This window comes from Salvelinus fontinalis, chromosome 15 (genome assembly GCF_029448725.1).
Source record: "Salvelinus fontinalis isolate EN_2023a chromosome 15, ASM2944872v1, whole genome shotgun sequence".
Taxonomy (NCBI): domain Eukaryota; kingdom Metazoa; phylum Chordata; class Actinopteri; order Salmoniformes; family Salmonidae; genus Salvelinus; species Salvelinus fontinalis.
Genome location: NC_074679.1, coordinates 32,329,618 through 32,350,177, shown reverse-complemented (window position 1 = coordinate 32,350,177; position 20,560 = coordinate 32,329,618). Strand labels below are relative to the sequence as shown.

The following is a 20,560-nucleotide window of genomic DNA, read 5'->3' as shown; positions in this document are numbered from 1 at the left end:
GCACCTTGCACCAGGATCATATTAGTCATAAGGTCAGTTTCCATTCCTTTAGGGAAGACACACTGGTACTTAAGAACGACACCAAAGCCAGCCAGTGGCTCTCTTCTCGCACCTGCTGACACCTATCGCTCTTGAAATGAAAAGGTTTTCCTTAAGTCAATCTGAGCTGACTTAACACCAACTTGATATAAAGGCAAATAAACACTTTCTTCTGCCACTGAAATATCATGGCATGATACTCCTGATAATTTTGTGCAAGCTTAACAAATTACATTATTGTTTGTATCATTACTGTAAAGTAACGTTCCGCCTCAATTACTAAGGATGCCCCCCAAAAACAACTAAAGAACAAATCTGCAAATGGAAGAGAGGCACCTTTGACAGCAGGAGAGGGACATCCCACCACCTAGGAGGAGGAGTGATTTCATTGCTACACACAATGTGCTGATATTGTCTTCTCCATCAGCCCTCAAACATTAACGGCTCCCAGCTTGTGGCTTCTAAATAATAAGGAGTTCAGGTCTGGGAACTTTTCAGCCACCCCATCACACCACACCACATCACACCACATTCCATTGGAAACAGCAGCAACTTCACCACCACTGTTGCCTCCCACAGGCTGCATGAGAGCCTCCGCTCTCCCTCCCTGCAGGTTTGGGAGCACATCCAATTTTGTGATGCATAGTGCCAAGCCTAGCTCCTCTTTGAGTGAACTCTTCACAGCTGGACCCAAATGACTTGCAGGTGTCTCTGTAGGCTGCACATCCCTGGCTCCCCACTCATGGCCAACGGGGGCATCACCTTTGCCACATTGGGGATCACAGCTGGTGCAGCGTAACACTCAGCAGGAAATGTCTGACAGCAGCCCGCCAGCGTGAATATGGAAAATGTCAATATAGAGAGAGAAAGAGAGAGAGAGAGAGAGAGAGAGAGAGAGAGCAATTGATGGGGTGGGAGGCGGAAAGTTGTTATGTAAATGCAACAGCCAAACAGAACATCTTTTGAATGTACTGTCCCATCTGACAAGGTGCAGGTGTAACAGTAAGTACTGTGATCATGAATTTTGCTGGACAATGGATGTGATGTTCAGTGGTTGTAAGTGTGCTATGGTTCTTACATGTTTCTCAATCATTGCCCAGCTGCTGTTTTATGGACCTGGTCAGGCATATATCAGCCCCTACATAGTGAAAGCTCGGAAATGTGGCTAAGTGATTTAGGTTTAGGCCAGATCCAATGAGTTGAGGAGAGTTTTATCTCCTCTCCCGAGGGAGGCTCTCAGTCCTGCATGTTAACGTGTTTCCTGAAATCAAAACACACACACACACACACACACACACACACACACACACACACACACACACACACACACACACACACACACACACACACACACACACACACACACACACACACACACACACACACACACACACACACACAGAAGCATCTGCATTCCCATCAACAACCAGCATTAAATATTCTCTGTCCCCTCCTGTACTCCCTGTTCACTCATGACTGCATGGCCAGACACGACTCCAACACCATCATCAAGTTTTCTGATGACACAACAGTGGTAGGCCTGATCACCGACTATGATGAGACAGCCTATAGGGAGGAGGTCAGAGACCTGGCCGTGTGGTACCAGGATAACAACATCTCCCTCAACGTGTTCAAGCGGTACCGGAGCGCCAAGTCTAGGTCCAAAAGGCTTCTTAACAGCTTCTACCCCCAAGCCATAAGACTTCTGAACAGCTAATCAAAGTGCTACCCAGACCCCTCTTTTACGCTGCTGCTACTAACCGGTGCCCCCGCACATTGACTCTGTACCGGTACCCCCTGTATATAGCCTCACTATTGTTATTTTACTGCTGCTGTTTTAAAGTATTTGTTACTTTGATTTTTTATTTTCTATTTTTTACTTAACACTTATTTTTGTTAAAAACTTCTTAAAGCATTGTTGGTTCCGGGCTTGTAAGTAAGCATTTCACTGTAAGGTCTGTTGTATTCGGCGCATGTGACAGAAACAAAATAGCTTTGTTTGTTTGAAGAACAATGTTTTCACTCCAGCTCAGAAGGTGGCGGTAATTTACCTAAACAAGGTTTTGCACACTGGTATTGAACCTCAATGAGAAAGAAGAAGACGAAGCAAACGGCGACGTTTCAGACCACTTATTTTGTAGTTGTGTTGCGCAGAATATCAAATCGTTAAGTATTGATGGGATTTCAGCCATATTAAACGCTGCTCCCATGTTTTAAAATATCTGATACACAGCTGAATGGTCTCAGGTCCCCACAAATGCGGTCGTGTCTTCACGGTGTGATAATTTGCTGAACAGGGTTAAAATGTAGCTAGCTAATCTGGAACGACACCGAAGACTGTCAGACTGGACCAGCACGAAGCCGGGTGCGCGCTATCGCTCGTGCTTCTTCAGTCTCACTGGCACACACTACTAAGGCATCACCATCTTCTGTGTAGCAAAGCATTTGGAATACAGTAGCTGCGGCAAAACATTTAATTTCGAGAAGTAATTTGGTATGTAATTATCGCTGTGAAAATCTAGCTAGCTGACCTATTGCCAACATTAGCAACATAATGCTAGCTAGCCAGCTCACAGACAAATGTTCATATGTAATGAGCTAACAAATTAGCTAGCTAGACTTCAAATGCAAGACATGTCATGTCAAACAACCTAAAAACGATTCCTTAAATGCTCAACTAATGCTTATAGTATCATATAGCTAATGTATTACACTGACTGGGTGTCAAAGTTCATAACACGTTTAGCTGATAACAAATAGGTGAAAGGTTGAGTGTAGTGTGTTCTATTAATCTCAGTGAAATTGGATCATTCTCGAAAGGACAGCCTCTACTAGCTACAGTACCTGTGCAGTTGAGATGCATAGAAATATTAGGCTACTTCTGTAAAGCTATTACTAAGGATAGGATGTATTTCATAGGGTGAATGTCTGATTATCTCCATAATAATGAAAGCTAGTAGCCAATATTCATCCTATGAATAAAAAACATTTTTTGTTGCGTAACAAACATAATGTAACATTTCCAGATGTACAGTATGAAATAACAATACATAACCCTGTTTATGCCTCTCTCTCTCTTGCTAAGCCTTTGAGATGGGATCCTCAGTGATGGAGAATAAGGATGAGGCCTGCACAGAGCACCTATACTGCTGTGGTGCTGTCACAGAAGTCCTCAAATTCGGCACCCGTAACCTACACTCTGGCAATCAACCTAAAGTGCTTTTTCTCATCATACCAGGTGAGTGTCATTAAAGCATTTTCTTAATTCAAGGGAAATGCATTATGTTATCCCTGGTTAGATTATTGTGAGATGCCTGTAGTTTTCATCCTAAATCTGTATTGGTAAATCGACTACACCCAAGGTATTTTGAGTGGGCTATCCCTTTAAACTGGAGATATATAAGTGGTATTGTTAATACTACAAATTAAATTATATTCCTGACTAAGCAGTTTGCTGTAATTTACCCTTGGTGTCTCATCATGTCATGTGATGTTGATATTAAATGTGTTAAGCCTTACTCACTATCCTGAGAGTCTGAGACTATATTCTCTGGACCAAATAGTACACAAACATCATTTGGGTCTCGTATGCCTCGATACAACTCTGCCTATGTCACCCACTTATTTGTGTTTAAATTTGGAAACTTTGAGAAAGATGAGCCATAGAGTCAGGGGGAGATTCAGTCATGCCAGTGACCTTTGAAAGGTCGCAGTGACTGGAGCTCGTTCATTGCCCTCTGAATATCACTGAACTTGGGGCTCAATGGACCCTTTATGGCTGACAGAGACACTGCGAAGGCCCTGTTATTGTAGACCAGCTGCCCTTTTCCCTGTGATCAGAGCACTGATCTTTGTGTCCAACCGGTGTTTCATACCCTAAAGCACTCACAGGTGCCTCTGTTCTCTGTAGGTGTGTGTGTTTTGATTGACGAATGGAAACCATGACCTCCTCCAATGAAACTTTTTTGACTGTTTCGGTAGAACACAGGTGCGACAGCCAATCATTCTAAAACGTCAATGCATGTAGCCGACTAGAATTATAGACATTCAGTAGATACTTTTGTGTATATATAGTGTATGTGGACACCCTTCAAATTAGGGGATTTGGCTATTTCAGCCACACCCATTACTGACAGGTGTATAAAATCGAGCACACCGCAATGCAATCTCCATAGACAAACATTGGCAGTAGAATGGCCTTACTGAAGAGCTCATTGACTTTCAATGTGGCACCGTCATAGGATGCCACCTTTCCAACAAGTGCTAAACAAGTGCTAGAGCTGCCCCGGTCAACTGTAAGTGCTGTTATTGTGAAGTGGAAACGTCTAGGAGCAACAACGGCTCAGCCGTGAAGTGGTAGGCCATAGAAGCTCACAGAACGGTACTGCTGAGTGCTGAAGCGTGCAGCACTTAAAAGTCTTCTGTCCTCGGTTGCAACACTCACTATCGATTTCCAAACTGCCTCTGGAAGAAATGTCAGCACAAGAACTGTTCGTCGGGAGCTTCATGAAATTGGTTTCCATAGCCGAACTGCCACACACAAGCCTAAGATCACAATGCCATGCGTCGGCTGGAGTGGTGTAAAGCTCGCCGCCATTGGACTCTGGAGCAGTGGAGACGCATTCTCTGGAAACATGTTCTCTGGAGTGATGAATCAGGCTTTACCATCTGGCAGTCCGACAGACAAATCTGGGTTTGGAGGATGCCAGGAGAAGGCTATCTGCCCCAATGCAGTGCCAACTGTGCCAACGATAAAATATGGTGACAACAGACATGGCTAGTCTGCTTCTAGCTCTTAAACAACTTTGCAGTATTTTGTTTTTTTGTATGTGTTATTTATTACATTATTAGCCCAGAACATTTTTGTGTTATTACATTCAGCCGGAAATAACTTTTGGATATCAGAGCGGCGGTAACTCACCAGCATTACGACTTTCCCGAATTGTATCCTTTGTTTGTAACCCACAGGACAATTGCACTTATCACAGAGGCTGATCCAAGATGCCGCCGGCGGAGAAGAGGTATTCGGAGTGGACTTCTAGTCCGACACAGGAGGCGGGCACACCATCCACCGCTTCCGCGTATATTGCTCGCTAATGTTATGTTTTTGGACAATAAAGTAGACGAGCCCAGGGCGAGGTTCCCCTTCCAGAGCGACATCAGGGACTGTAACATACTCTGTTTCACAGAATCATGGCTCTCTCTCACTCCAATTTTTATACCGCCCCAACAGATCCACAGATGATGCAATCTCTATTGCACTCCACACTGCCCTTTCCCACCTGGATAAAAGGAACACCTATGTGAGAATGCTATTCATTGACTACAGCTCATTATTCAACACCATAGTGCCCTCACAGATCATCAATAAGCTAAGGACTCTGGGACTAAACACCTCCCTCTGCAACTGGATCCTGGACTTTCAGACGGGTCGCCCCTAGGTTGTAAGTGTAGGTCACACGACACCCGTCACGCTGATCCTCAGCACTGGTGCCCCTCAGGGGTGTGTACTCAGTCCCCTCCTGTACTCCCTGTTCACTCATGAGTGCACGGCCAGGCACGACTCCAACACCATCATTAAGTTTGCAGATGACACAACAGTGGTAGGCTTGATCACCGACAATGATGAGACATCCTATAGGGAGGAGGTCAGAGACCTGGCCGTGTGGTGCCAGGACAACAACCTCTCCCTCAACATGATCAAGACAAAGGAGATGATTGTGGACTACAGGAAAAGGAGGACCAAGCACGTCCCCATTCTCATCGACCGAGCTGCAATGGAGCAGTTTGAGAGCTTCAAGTTCCTTGGTGTCCACATCACCAACAAACTAACATGGTCCAAGCACACCAAGACAGTCGTGAAGACGGCATGACAAAACCCGTTCCCCCACAGGATACTGAAAAGATTTGGCATGGGTCCTCAGATCCTCAAAAGGTTCCACAGTTGCACCATCGAGAGCATCCTGACTGGTTGCATCACTGCCTGGTATGGCAACTGCTCGGCCTCCGACCGCAAGGCACTACAGAGGGTAGTGCGAACTGCCCAGTACATCACTGGGGCCAAGCTTTCTGCCATCAAGGACCTCTATACCAGGTGGTGTCAGAGGAAGGCCCTAAACATTTTCAAAGACTCCAGCCACCCTAGTCATAGACTGTTCTCTCTTATGTGTTATTTGTAACTTATTTCTTTATTTACCTATTGTTCACCTAATACCTTTTTTGCACTATTGGTTAGAGCCTGTATTTAAGCATTTCACTGTAAGGTCTACACCTGTTGGGTTCAGCGCACGTGACAAATAAACTTTGATTTGATAGACTGTTCTCTCTTCTACCGCACGGCAAGCGGTACCAGAGCGCCAAGTCTTGGTCCACGAGGCTTCTAAACAGCTTCTAACCCCAAGCCGTAACACTTCTGAACACCTAATCAAAGTGCTACCCAGACTATTTGCATTGTTCCCCTCTCTTTTACACTGCTGCTACTTTCTGCTGTTATCATCTATGCATAGTCACTTTAATAACTCTACCTACATGTACATATCACCTCAACTAACCGGTGCCCCCGCACATTGACTCTGTACCGGTATATATAGTCTTGCTATTGTTATTTTACTGCTGCTCTTTAATTACTTGTTACTTTTATTTCTTATTCTTATCCCCAAAAAATGTAATTGCATTGTTGATTAGGGGCCCGTAAGTAAGCATTTCACTGTAAGGTATTCAACGAATTTGACGAATAAAATTATTTGATTTGAATTGAGAGCATCCTGTCGGCCTATATTACCGCCTGGTACGGCAACTACACAGCCCACAACCGCAGGGCTTTCCAGAGGGTGGTACTGTCTTCCCAACACATCACCGGGGGCACACTGTCTGCCCTCCAGGACGTGTACAGCACCCGATGTCATAGGGAGGCCAAAAAGATAATCAAGGACATCACCTCACTATGATCCAGAAGGCAAAGTCAGCACAGGTGCATCAAAGCTGGGACTGAGAGACTGAAAACCAGCTTCTATCTCAAGGCCATAAGACTGTTAAATAGCCATCACTAGCCTTAGAGGCTGTTGCCCTATGTACATAGACATGAAATCACTGGCCACTTTAATAATGGAACACTAGTCACTTTACTAATGTTGACATACTGCTTTACTCATCCCATATGTACAGTTGAAGTCAGAAGTTTACATACACTTAAGTTGGATTCATTAAAACTTGTTTTTCAACCACTCCAAAAATTTCTTGTTAACAGACTATCGTTTGGCAAATCGGTTAGGACATCTACTTTGTGCATGACACAAGTAATTTTTCCAACAATTGTTTGCAGACAGATTGTTTCACTTATAATTCACTGTATCACAATTCCAGTGGGTCAGAAGTTTACATACACTAAGTTGACTTTGCCTTTAAACAGCTTGGAAAATTCCAGAAAATGATGTCATGGCTTTAGAAGCTTCTGATAGGCTAATTTACATAATTTGAGTCAATTGGAGGTGTACCTGTGGATGTATTTCGTTCTGTCTCCTAGAGATGAATGTTTTTTGGTGCGACAAGTACAAATCAATCACAGAATAACAGCAAAGGACCTTTTGAAGATGCTGGAGGAAACAGCTACAAAAGTATCTATATCCACAGTTAAACGAGTCCTATATCGACATAACCTGAAAGGCCGCTCAGCAAGGTAGAAGCCACTGCTCCAAAACAGCCATAAAAAAGCCAGACTACGGTTTGCAACTGCACATAAGGACAAAGATCGTACTTTTTGGAGAAATGTCCTCTGGTCTGATGAACCAAAAATAGAACTGTTTGGCCATAATGAACATTGTTATGTTTGGAGGAATAAGGGGGAGGCTTGCAAGCCCGAAGAACACCATCCCAACCGTGAAGCACGGGGGTGGCAGCATCATGTTGTGAGGGTGCTTTGCTGCAGGAGGGACTGGTGCTCTTCACAAAATAGATGGCATCATGACGATGGAAAATGATGTGGATATATTGAAGAAACATCTCATGATATCAGTCAGGAAGTTAAAGCTTGGTCGCAAATGGGTCTTCCAAATGGACAATGACCCCAAGCATACTTCCAAAGTTGGGGTAAAATGGCTTAAGGACAACAAAGTCAAGGTATTGAGTGGCCATCACAAAGCCTTGACCTCAATCCTATAGAAAATTTGTGAGCAGAACTGAAAAAGCGTGTGCGAGCAAGGAGGCCTACAAACCTGACTCGGTTACACCAGCTCTGTCAGGAGGAATTGGGCAAAATTCACCCAACTTATTGTGGGAAGCTTGTGGAAGGCTACCCGACATGTTTGACCCAGGTTAAACAATTTAATGGCAATGCTACCAAATACTAATTGAGTGTATGTAAACTTCTGACCCACTGGGAATGTGATGAAAGAAATGAATTCCGAAATAAATTATTCTCTCTACTATTTTTCTGACATTTCACATTCTTAAAATAAAGTGGTGATCCTAACTGACCTAAGACTGACCGATTTTTACTAGGATTAAATGTCAGGAATTGTGAAAAACTGAGTTTGAATGTATTTGGCTAAGGTGTATGTAAACTTCCGACTTCAACTGTATATACTGTATTCTATTCTACTGTATTTTAGTCAATGCCACTCCGATTTTACAAGTCCTAATATTTATATATTTCTTTATTCCATTCTTTTACTTTTAGATTTGTGTATTGTTGTGAATTGTTAGATATTACTGCACTTTTGGAGCTAGGAACACAAGCATTTCGCTACACCCGCAATAACATCTGCTAAATATGTGTATGTAACCAATAACATTTGATTTGATTTGTAAAGTTTGTTGGAGGAGGAATAATGGTCTGGGGCTGTTTTTCAGACCCCTTAGGTCCAGTGAAGGGAAATCTTTATGCTACAGCATACAATGACATTCTAGATGATTCTTTACTTCCATCTTTGTGGCAACAGTTTGGGGAAAGCCTTTCCTGTTTCAGCATGACAATGCCCCGTACACAATGCAAGGTCCATACAGAAATGGTTTGTTGAGATCGGTGTGGAAGAACTTGACAGGCCTATACAGAACCCTGACCTCAACCCCATCAAACATCTTTGGGATGAATTGAAACACCGACTGCGAGCCAGGCCTTATTGCCCAACATCAGTGCCCGACCTCACTAATGCTCTTGTGGCTGAATGGAAGCAAGTCCCCGCAGCAATGTCCCAACATTATATTCCAACATCCAACAAGCATTCCAACATGCACCCGCAATAACATCTGCTAAATATGGTTATGTGTCCAATAAAACATTTGATTTTGATCTTGTTGAAAGACTTCCCAGATGAGTGGAGGCTGTTATAGCAGCAAAGGGGGGACCAGCTCCATATTAATGCCAATGATTTTGGAATTATAGGTTTGACGAGCAGGTATCCACATACTTTTGGTCATGTAGTGTATATTCCTTGTAAAATGTTTACATGAAAAATTTGTTCGTAAGAAGTTTGAAAACTTTTAATACCAGCACCTAATATGTTTTGTAATGTATAGGCGAATGTTCTGTATTCTGTGTGATTGTGTTGTGTGTGTGTGTGCCTCTGACGTCTTGATTTCCTCCTGAGGATCAATAAAGTTAAATTAAATAAAACGTATAGAAAAAGTAACCAAGAGTAGCTCTCTTTAGCCTCAAGGGTAAATGGATATGATAGCCTACTTGATACATAGGCCACCCTCATCGGCCACACTCCATCGATATATCCCTCCACCATCCCTCCAGGCATCCCTCCATTCTCAACAGATGGAGGAGAGTTAAAAAGGTCAGCAAGATCAAGGGAGGGAATGGCAATCAAATGTTACCTCCAGGTTACATTCCAAAATCATTCCACCAAATATTTCAGCAATGTATGAAAAAAGCTAAACCAATAACTTGGGCTGACATTCCAGTGCTAGCCCTCAATCCACATGCCACAATGCTATTAGCAGTACCAGGCATGTCACTATTAGATAAACGTCTGAATTGTGCCCCTGTAATTCCACCGTGATTAAAGTGAGTTAAAATACAAATTTTAAGGTGCAGTGACTGCAGTCTGTAATATTTGCCACTGCTCATTGATAACTTAAACTGCTTGATTTTCGCAGAATAAACCTACAAGGCAAATGTGTTTTTGGAAGTATAACTCAATCTTTGGAAGTGCAGTGGAAGCTCTAAGTGCACTGCAGGTGCGGGACTACGTCATTGCTGCGGTACTTCTGGCACCAAGCCGAGAGGTCAAAGACGCTAGGGAGGGAGGTCTGCACAGTGTTCAGCTCAGCAGGCCCAAATTTATAGGCACTAGAAAAGCGCCCTTTCTGGTGAGGGACGAAGGGAGGAAAGATAACAAGTGGGAAAGACTGGGAGGGGTTGGTTTGACTTTTCCTTGAATTACTCAAGCTTGAGGGATTCAGGAGTTGTCCTCTTCAAAAACTGATACATTTGGTCATGAGACATCCGTATTTAAAGAATTAGGCCTAATAGATACCCAATGGACTATTGTGTAATGAGTCAGTCTCACATTAAGGTAGTTACATTATGTCACTACATTAATAGTGCATCATCATGTGTCACTCTCTTATTGCCAGTGTCTGCTATATACCTCAAGAAGCACTTGCGCACTTGTTAACTGCTGTTGCCATTAATAAGGTGATTTTGGACCTGAACTGTGGCTAACAGGGAATTCCATTAAAGGTGCACTATTCAGAAATTGCTCTGCCATTTCCTGGTTGCTAAAATTTTAATTGATCGCCTAATTTCAGTTTATGTGACAAAGCAAGCAAGTATAGTGTAGAGTCATTGTACCATCTATACCGCTGTGAAATATATTTTCCATAACCAAAAATATCAGTAGCTGGTGTACAAGACTGAAAGTAAAAGACGCAAAAACGAAACTTTAGAATGGGAAGCATAGAAATAGTGCACATAGAACAGATGTATCACTTCTTAGACTTGCTTTCAGTGAGAATGACAGATCTATAACTCATGTCTATGTGAATTTGGTCAGGTCGCCCAAATAGTTACATATTGAAGCTTTAAAGCGACAGACACACTAAAACAATAAGAATGTACTTTTATTGAGTTATTATATCTTAGAACCAATGAATATTTGATTAAATAATGGATATTTCCAACAATGTAACATATAATAATAATAATAATGAAATAACTGTTTTACTAACTTTAATCTCTTACTAACTTATTCCCTAATCAAGAAGACTTCTGACTTTTCTTTCCCTCTATAGGCTGTCTGCTTCGTTCCTCCTATAGAGGGAGTGGTGTTACTGTCACACAGTGCTAGTTGGGGAAGGAAAACATATTAAAGTGTGGATTCAAGCCTGACAGCTCTCTCTCTACCCATTGTCTGCAGTTTGAACAGATGCAGGACCTCCCCTGGTATTTGATACTTTGACCCACAGATCTCTTTAAAGCATTATAAAGTAAACACCTTCTTCCTTAGGCTGAATGAAATACCATTATAGCCTCATAATTTGTCTGGGTCGACCCTGCAGACTTAAGTTGCATGTAGTTCACTCTGACTGGTTAAATAAACAGATATTATTTATATGTAGTAAGACATTACATTACTAACTGGCTGCTCACCCTTTCAAGTTTTTCTCTCCCATTTTTTTTTTGTCAAGAGTTAGAATTATGTATTTAAAATACATTTTAAGAAGGCTATCTGTGAGAACCCCAAGAGAGCAGGATGTGAGAGGAGATTGACTAATAAAGAGAGAGTGAATGATGACTGTCAAATCAATGTGCAGCGTCGTCACAGACAGCTATGAAGAATGGCCTAACCAGTGAAGACTAGCATGCTGCTTATCCTTCATCTCCCCGTATATCCTTTTATCTCCCTGCAGTCTGTAATATTTATTGTATCAGTTACATTTTTGGTACCAGTTGCTGAAATCAAAAATTGTTTTACATTTCCCAATTTCTTTAGGTGCATATGGGTACAGTGTGCTTGTGAAATCCTCATTGTAGTCTAAATTAGTTATGACTTGTTTGATGGCTAGCCGACATCTGGTGTGGCCTTTGCTGTTGCGGTAGATGGTGTAACTTTGTCGGAATTTCCCATCGCTGTCTCATCGAAAACAATGACATCTGAATTTCGTCCTGCTATTGTGCTTTACCTACAGTACCTGAGTACAACAATCTTTGCTCCCACTACTTCAATACCTCTGTCATGGATCATTCAGTACTCGGGTGTTTACTACGACCACCTATTCTGAAGAGTCTTATTGTGGAGTTAAGTATTCAGGCTTTTCCCTCTCAACCACTGACTCATGACTCTGTGAGACCTCAGCCATCTCTCTCCATCAACTCATTTGTAACCCATTGTTAGTTCAGGTTTCTTACTATGTGCTCTGTCTCTTTCAGCCCACAGACTTAACATTGTGTACTAATGTCATCTATTCTATTCATTTGTTTTTGTCCTATTTTTTTCACAAAAGGGGACTTCTGCAATCTCCTTCATGACCTCTCTTGAGTGAGAGGTACACTCGTCGCAACATAGAACCCATGTAATCCGCCCCTGGTCCATCAATTGGCTGTGAACACCAGACAGATGTAACCTCCAGCGATTCACATTCCAAACTCAGCTTTGCTGATAGAGACAGATGTTGGGCCCAAAACTCATGCAAATACTGAAGCTTATGTTCATAAAGACCAAGAATCAGTTGAAAGTTCATCTGTTCACATCCCAATTATGTGTTCAGATTCGGGTACCTGTCTACTTCTTGCAAAAGCGCGGTCTGAGGTGTGGTCCCAGACTGCTACAGTATAAAGCTGTTTTCTTTTCTACACTTGCCTCAAGTTCAAACTGATTCAAGCTGTGTGACAGTGGGATTCAGGGGGCCTTCATTACTTCTCTTGGGAGTGCAAGCCACAAGCGGGAGAATGGGGGCGTTTGTGGTGCCTAGCAAAAATAGCACTGTCATTTCCAATGGCACATCTCTGGTATGGGCTAGGTTTCTGAAAACCTGCTTCTTGAGCATGTCTGGGGCCATCTGGGAGAGATTTGGAAACCCAGCGTGAATAAAAACATACAAATGTATTTAATCAGTAGGCTAGGAGGGGCTGTGGACGGAGTCTAGAAAAGGGTGCTGCATTTAAGGAAAGCCCATCCCCTGCACACTCCCCACTGTCTGGGAGAAAGAGGGAGTTGACTGTTTACTCAGCTTGTGGAGAGCAGGAGAGAGTCAACACAATGTTCAACTGCGGGAGCCTGGCAGATATGGAGAAAGGTTGCCCAGCGATGAGAGAAAAGAGGGGGCCTTATCTGTCATGGTCGGTTAAAGGGGAAAGTTGGATTTCACGTTCAAAAAGGTCAAAACAAAGTGATGGTGTCCATTCTAACGGAATCTACTACAGTAGAGGCATGAGCTTTCATGAGATTCAAATGAGTTGTTTTTTCACTGATCATCACAACCTAGGCTTACTCCTGTCAATTAAATGAATAAGACTGAATAAGTTTCCACCTCCCTGAACTCTTACTAGGGGGAATTGTCCCTCTAATAACGTGTGCTTCATAAATACAGTGCCTTCAGAAAGTATTCACATCCCTTGACTTTTTCCACATTTTGTTGTGTTAGTCTCAATTAAACATTTCTTAAATAAAACTTTTCTGTCACTGGGCTACACACAATACCACTTAATGTCAAAGTGGAATTAGGTTCTTCAAATTTTTTACAAATTCATAAAGAATGAAAAGCTGAAAAATGTCTTGAGTCAATAGGTATTCAGCCCCTTTGCTATGGCAAGCCTAAATAAGTTCAGGAGAAAAAAATGTCTACAAGTCACATAATAAGTTTCATGGACTCTCTGTGTGCAATAATAGTGTTTAACATGATTTTTGAATGACTGCCTCATTTCTGCACCTCACACATACAATTATCTGTAAGGCCCCTCAGTCAAGCAGTGAATTTCAAACACAGATTCAACACAAAGACCAGGGAGGTTTTCCAATGCCTTGCAAAGAAGGGCACCTTCAGGATAAAAAAGTAACAGAATGGAGCTAAGCACAGGAAAAATCCTAGAGGAAAATTTGGTTCAGTCTGATTTGCACCAGACACTGGGAGATGAATTCACCTTTCAGCAGGACAATAACATAAAACACAAGGCCAAGTTGCTTACCAAGAAGACAGTGAATGTTCCTGAGTGGGTTTTGACCTAAATCTGCTTGAAAAAAAATCTATGGCAACACCTTAAAATGGTTGTCTAGCAGTGATTAGCTAACAATTTGAAAAAGTTTGAAGAATTTTGAAAAGAATAATGGGCAAATGTTGCACAATTCAGGTGTGGAAAGCTCTTTGCGACTTACCCAGAAAGACTTGCAGCTGAAATTGCTGCCAAAGGTACTTCTACAAATTATTGACTCAGGGGTGTGAACTTATGCAAATGAGATATTTCTATATTTCATTTTCAATAAATTTGCAAAAAAGTCTAAACAATTTTTTTCATCCATTTTGAATTCAGGCTGTAACACAAAATGTGGAATAAGTCGAGGGGTATTAATTATTTCTGAAGGCACTGTATCTGTACTCTTCTAAGTCTATTTGCCTCCCATATTTACTTTTGTACACTCGGCTCAGCAGAGAAGCTTGCCTGCTCTCACACAAAGTGTTGTGCAACATCTTCAGCTGCATTTGGCTCTTGATTAATGACTCAGGATATGTGAATGAAAATATGGAAACACTACCGAGAACTGCGGCAAGTGTTCTGAACTCGGGCCCACTGTAGTGAGAGTTCAGACTCCGACTACAGGTTTTATCCCATATCCCATATCCCTCACCCTCAAACCACTGTTTATCATTATTTCCCACAAAAGCCTCATCTATTGTAGGTTCATGTACTTTATGGTTGCCGTCATCCACCTTAGAAGAATAGAGTTGAACTCATTGTAAATGTTTATGATTGTTTCAAGATTGCATCAGCTTTCACAAGGAATCCAAGCCCTTCTGCCAGGCAAAATAAGACAAGTTAATTCTTTTGCTGATATTAACTATGAGTGATTGTTACTTATTAGCTTGTTAACTTGATGGGAGCATGTGGTTAGCTGATTTCAGAATGCAATACATGTGGATTCAAATCCAAGACGGTAGAGCTCTTAAATACAAAAACATCTAGATTCACATCTGTGTGTTGCAATGGCTTTACTTCGTCCTGAGAACATACCAGGGGGGAAAGTATGGGGTCTGCGTGTTGCCAGTTATTTCTTATGCATTTTATGCACACCCAATATGCATAAAACTAATTGGATGTATTTTGGGGATAATAGACAAAAATGTATGTAACAGAAGCAATGTATTCACTCATTGGCTGTATTTTCTCCCACCAAGAAATGTTCCAACATTCAATTTTTAACAGTGGCATAAGAACTATCCAACCAACAAACAACTCAACACCATTTTAACAAACAAATCACCCAGGTGAATTTTATCCAAAGTGTTAGATTGCTTTAGCTAATTGTTCCACATGCTTTAGCCTAAATGTGGCATGTTATTGAACGATGATTATCTATGTGTTCTTGTAACACTCCTAATGGGAGTGTTCTTCCAAAGATTGCACCTGTGGCTCTCTCTCTCAGCACCCTCTCACGGAGGCAGTTATACATTGAACACTCATGAAATGACACATACAGGCAAAATCATCATAACAAAGATTCCAAAAGAATGCAGTTAACACACATCCGGATAATACGCACTCACGCTTACAGTATACATCAAAATACCATATATATGCATACAAGCAACTCAAACAAGCTCTATACAAAACATCGACGAACATTTGTCCTGTTGTACAAAAAAAGACAGACCACATAGAGTAGCCATTGTTCTTTAGCAGCTGCTATACAGTTTTTTTTGCACTTTTATCGCACCCTGATAGTTCGAAATAAACCCCCAGCCAGGATAAACTCTCCTTTTTTACCTATGGAATAAAAGTCCCTCTTTGTTCTGTGTAAAGACATCAGTACCATGAGCTAAATAAAGTTCCTAGCTAGCAGCTGAGCTACCTATGACATGCTGCTGTATGGGGGCTGATGAGATTGATGGCAAAGGACAGGGAATGACAACCGTTACATGGCCAACACTTGATTGTCATGCGTGACATCTTCAAGAGTAGAGAAGAAAATTATTAACATACTAAGAAGTTGGTAAGGTTGGCTGTCAATATATGTTTTATATGGTTTGTTTTATAGCATTTAGTCATGTAGCCTACCTCCATAAAGTGTAGTTTATGTTTTTGTTATGGATGTGCATCTTTCCCTTTCAAGATGATTTGATACATATCTGGAGACATGGGCTCCGATACAATACAGGAATGATATGTTTGAGTATAAAACGATTCGGTTTGATTAGAGAACGAATCAAAGTGATTCTGTGCGATACACTAACATTTGGTTCATAAACACATTCTATATAAAAAGCTGCTGCTGTTGGAGCTCATGAGCTGACTTGTGTGTGTAAGTAATTATGTATGTCTATAGGCACCTGATCTGTGCCATAATGGAGACTAGGCATCTACCACTATCAGATTAGGGGAGGGCAATGTAGCCTATGTTTTTTGTCTATGTATCCAACACCAAGACACTGAATATGTGGTCTAGAGACCAAGACCAGTCTCGAGTACTACAACACTGCGGTTTGTGGTCCACGGACAGAAGCAGTCGTGTCTTTTATCTTTATTTAACTAGGCAAGTCAGTTAAGAACAAATTCTTATTTTCAATGACGGCCTAGGAACAGGTAATTGTGTTAACTGCCTTGTTCAGGGGCAGAACAACAGATTTTTACCTTGTCAGCTCGGGGATTCGATCTTGCAACCTTTCGGTTACTAGTCCAATGCACTAACCACTAGGCTACCTGCCGCCCCAGCTTGTGAATCTGTGAATCGCTACATCCCTAGTTTTTATCATGTGGTGTTACATTTGCAGAGCACTTTATGATGTTTATAGTGTTTTCGGCATCTTTGCAGGTAACCCAGGTGTGGTTGGCTTCTACAAGACCTTCATGCAGACGCTTCACCAGACATTGGGGCGGCGCTACCCTGTCTGGGCAGTGAGCCATGCTGGACACTGTGTGCCTCCTGATACTATGGACATGATTGAAGGTACATAGCTAATTCATATCTCTTATTGAGAGTGCTTTGTGCAGCTGGACTTTCTATGAGTCCTTATTGCTGGTGTATCCACACTGATCCACTTCCATTTATTCACATCAACAGCACATCTCCTGACCACTAATGACTGATTAGCTAGCTTTGAAATGGGCACGTCCTTGTTAGCTCACTCTCCAATACTAAAGACGATGCTAAGGATGGCGCAGGAGAAGAGGAATGTTAGCTGAGCTGGACGAGTTAGCCTGAGCCAAGGGGCCTCTCCCTCTCCCTCTCTAGCCAGCACCACCATATGAGCCCTGTAATATTCATTCATAAAGCAGTGAGGACGTTTTTATTGTGCCTGATACATGGGAAAGACATTACCAAGCCCTCACATGTAGTAAGTTAAATCCCTTCTCTGAGGGCTCATGAGATACATTGGACGATACAGTTTGGATCTGTCCACCTTGAGAAGGACAAATGACAAATATATCCATCTTGAGGGTTTGTAAAGGACAGATAAGTGTGTAGGTGTAAGTTAACATTCTGTCAAAGTGTACCCTGGTAGGTAGCCTCATTTGGATGTGCGATAACTAGCATGAGTTCTGATGATAACTTGACGGAAGCCTTGATTTCAAGGCTTCTCTTTACGTAGCTCAAAAGCCTGGAGACTGACATGACAAAGTCACGTAATCAGACAACCTATTTTGACCATATAGATACCAATGTTGATGTCAGAGGATTATGGTCATGACACTATATATATATTTTTTATTATAATGAGAAATAATGATGTAATACTTAGTCTTTTCCAGAGGTTTGGTATAGTTGGTCTAGATTAAATAGACATTCATGTAACAAAGTCAAGCATTGAACAGTTCCTCTTTTATTGTGAACACATGGCACACACTTGTCGAAACTTCCAACTCATAAATGATTCATGGAACACACAAGGCAAAGTCTGGAGATAGTCAATAGATACAGTAAAAATAAAATCAGACAACCCTGCCAATTCGTAGCATGTCATCCGATCATCAGAGAGAATAAATGAAAACCACTCTGTTCAGCCTGGTGTTCCAGGGGGTGACAATGAGCAGCAGCCCTATCTCAAGATGGGCAGGGAAGGACTCATCTTTTATCCCAAAACCTCAACAACGGCCCTGATTAAGACCAGAGAAAGGCTCAAATTATCTAGCAGCAAGTCCTGTGTTCATCTCAATAGTCCTTCATCATGTCTTTCCATTTGGTGAGATGCCCTTATCCAAGGAAATCTGCTCACTATGATTAGGATTTACTGTAAATACTACTAAATAATTTATCTGCTTGTGGCTATGGTAGCCAGGCTAGACCTGCACGCTCATGTGGTTATCATGCAGTATGATTCCAGCATTACTAACTAGGTGTTCATTCTTTGGATGGCACTTTCCATATCCACTCGACTTACCCACATCCAACATGGAAACACAAACATGTCTGACATATCAGCTTCCTTTTCACCTCTCTTCTTGCGGCAACAATCCAAGCCTTTGGGGATTTACCACCCTGGTCAACCCCTTGAATGCGTGCCATTGATTTACAACTCGTCAAAGAGCATTCAGTTTGCTAAGGGATAGGGTGGCATCGTAGAGCAGCAGCTTCTAAAACCTCTGGGACGTCCAAGGAAAGGCCTCGCCGATACAGAGAAACCCATACAGCATTGATTGGGCCTCCTCTGACTTTCCAGTGACTTGTGCAAATTAAACACTGGCAGTTATTATTATTAACAGCTAATGCATACTTGATGAAGTTGAAAAAAAGTTTTCCAGTTTTGGAAAAACAAACAGAGTAAAAAAAAAAGTGCAGCATTAAAGGTTCTATTCCAAATCTTCCAGTGGTAGAAGTGTTCCTGTGGCAAGGCAAGTTTTCCTTGATGGTTTTGATGACTGTAAAAATATCTGTTAATGCAAACACAGGGAACATTCTCCCTGTGCCAGCATCAATAATCCATTCCTGGGTCACGGGATCCTCCAGGGGCCTCAGATCTCATTCATTTTGTCAGAATGAGTTTGCAACACTACTTTTCACCAGCAACTTTCTCACTTTGATATGACTAAATTGCACACTATTAATGTCCAGAGTACTAAAACATGCATTCAGAAAATGTAATCCCCCCCAAAAATGCTACACCAGCCAAGGTCTAATATCACGAGAGGTTTTTATGGAGTATTTCTGATTCCAATTATGCTCCCACCTCCCACCGCTATCGTCGGTCACGTCTACAACTCCATGTGATTTGTGCCATGGATATTGGTTTGTTGATTGTTTGAGCATATCTTTTGAAAATACATTTTGGAGCGAAATGGCATAAAGCAGTAGAAATTTGCAATAATGACTTAAACCTTTTTGTTTACAACCACTTTATGACATTTTGGTCTGATGCCCAGCTTTTCAATCTGATCAAATAATTTCAAGACAACCTTCACTTTATCTTGTTTCTTGATCTCTCGTTTTTTATGCAAGGTCGACAACTGTGGGCTACCACTGTGGTACCGATGTTGAACCCAGCTTCACAAACCCTTTTGAGAAGGAAGTTTGTATTCTGAGAGGAAGTATGCACAATGCAGTACAGGACCTAGGCTGTTGCTAATCTCCTTCTCATCTCTTTCTCCGTATCCTCGTCAGCTTCATTTATGGTGCCACCACACCCAATTACAGAGGAGAGAGTAAAAAAGAAAGAAAAGAGCCTACACCTCCCATGTTGCAATCAGTAACACCACAAGTTAGGTTTCTTTTGACACATAGGAAATCAGTTACCTTTTCCCTGGAAGAAAAAATGCAGCACACATTTATTGCACATTTGTGAGAAGGCTTTAATCGCTTAACGGGCCGCCCCGGCCTGGGATGTTCTTTCTCTTGCCAAGAGGATCATTATGTTGTGTGGGGGAATTTGTCTTTGCCATATGTTATTCTTTATTGATCCATTAATCACAATTTGCACTCATTTTGTTTTTTCCATTATACAGTAAGCATATCCCCAACCCCCACAACCTTCCCTACCCGATCCTTATGCTGTCTACACAGAACGGCTGCTCCAAATTCCACTCTGAAAGAATCAAACATCAAGTCCCTCACCAATTATGCTCAATTCTAAGCGGATTGATTTTTTTCGTTATGAAATGAATTTTGAATTTGTCTTTTCCCGCCCGCTAAATCACCATAGACACATTATATTCTTCCTTTCGGTCTTTCTTACCTTCTCTTTCTTCATCTCTCCATCTCCTTTTCTCATACCCTCTAATCGTAACATTGTCTTGGATTTGACTGCTCTGCACAGGTAGGGAATTGTTACCCGCTTCCTTCAAAGCTTTGTTCTGTCCCTAGATTTACAGCATTATATGATAAAATATCGTTAAATATCTTTCCAAAAAGATTACAGAAATGAAATCAAG

General features: G+C 41.7%; 1 protein-coding gene across 2 annotated transcripts in view; it reads left to right on the top strand.

Moving 5' to 3' along the window:
- The first annotated feature begins 2,124 nt into the window (after positions 1-2,124).
- Positions 2,125-20,560, top strand: part of ldah (lipid droplet associated hydrolase) — a 69,068-nt gene continuing 50,632 nt past the window's right edge. The window contains exons 1-3 of one of the 2 annotated variants that reach the window (XM_055863468.1): positions 2,125-2,533; positions 3,125-3,277; positions 17,010-17,144. In XM_055863468.1, coding sequence (XP_055719443.1) covers positions 3,133-3,277; positions 17,010-17,144 — 280 coding nt within the window. In that variant the 5' untranslated portion in view covers positions 2,125-2,533; positions 3,125-3,132. The remainder of the gene's footprint in view (positions 2,534-3,124; positions 3,278-17,009; positions 17,145-20,560) is intronic. The other variant, XM_055863466.1, reaches the window with a different exon arrangement.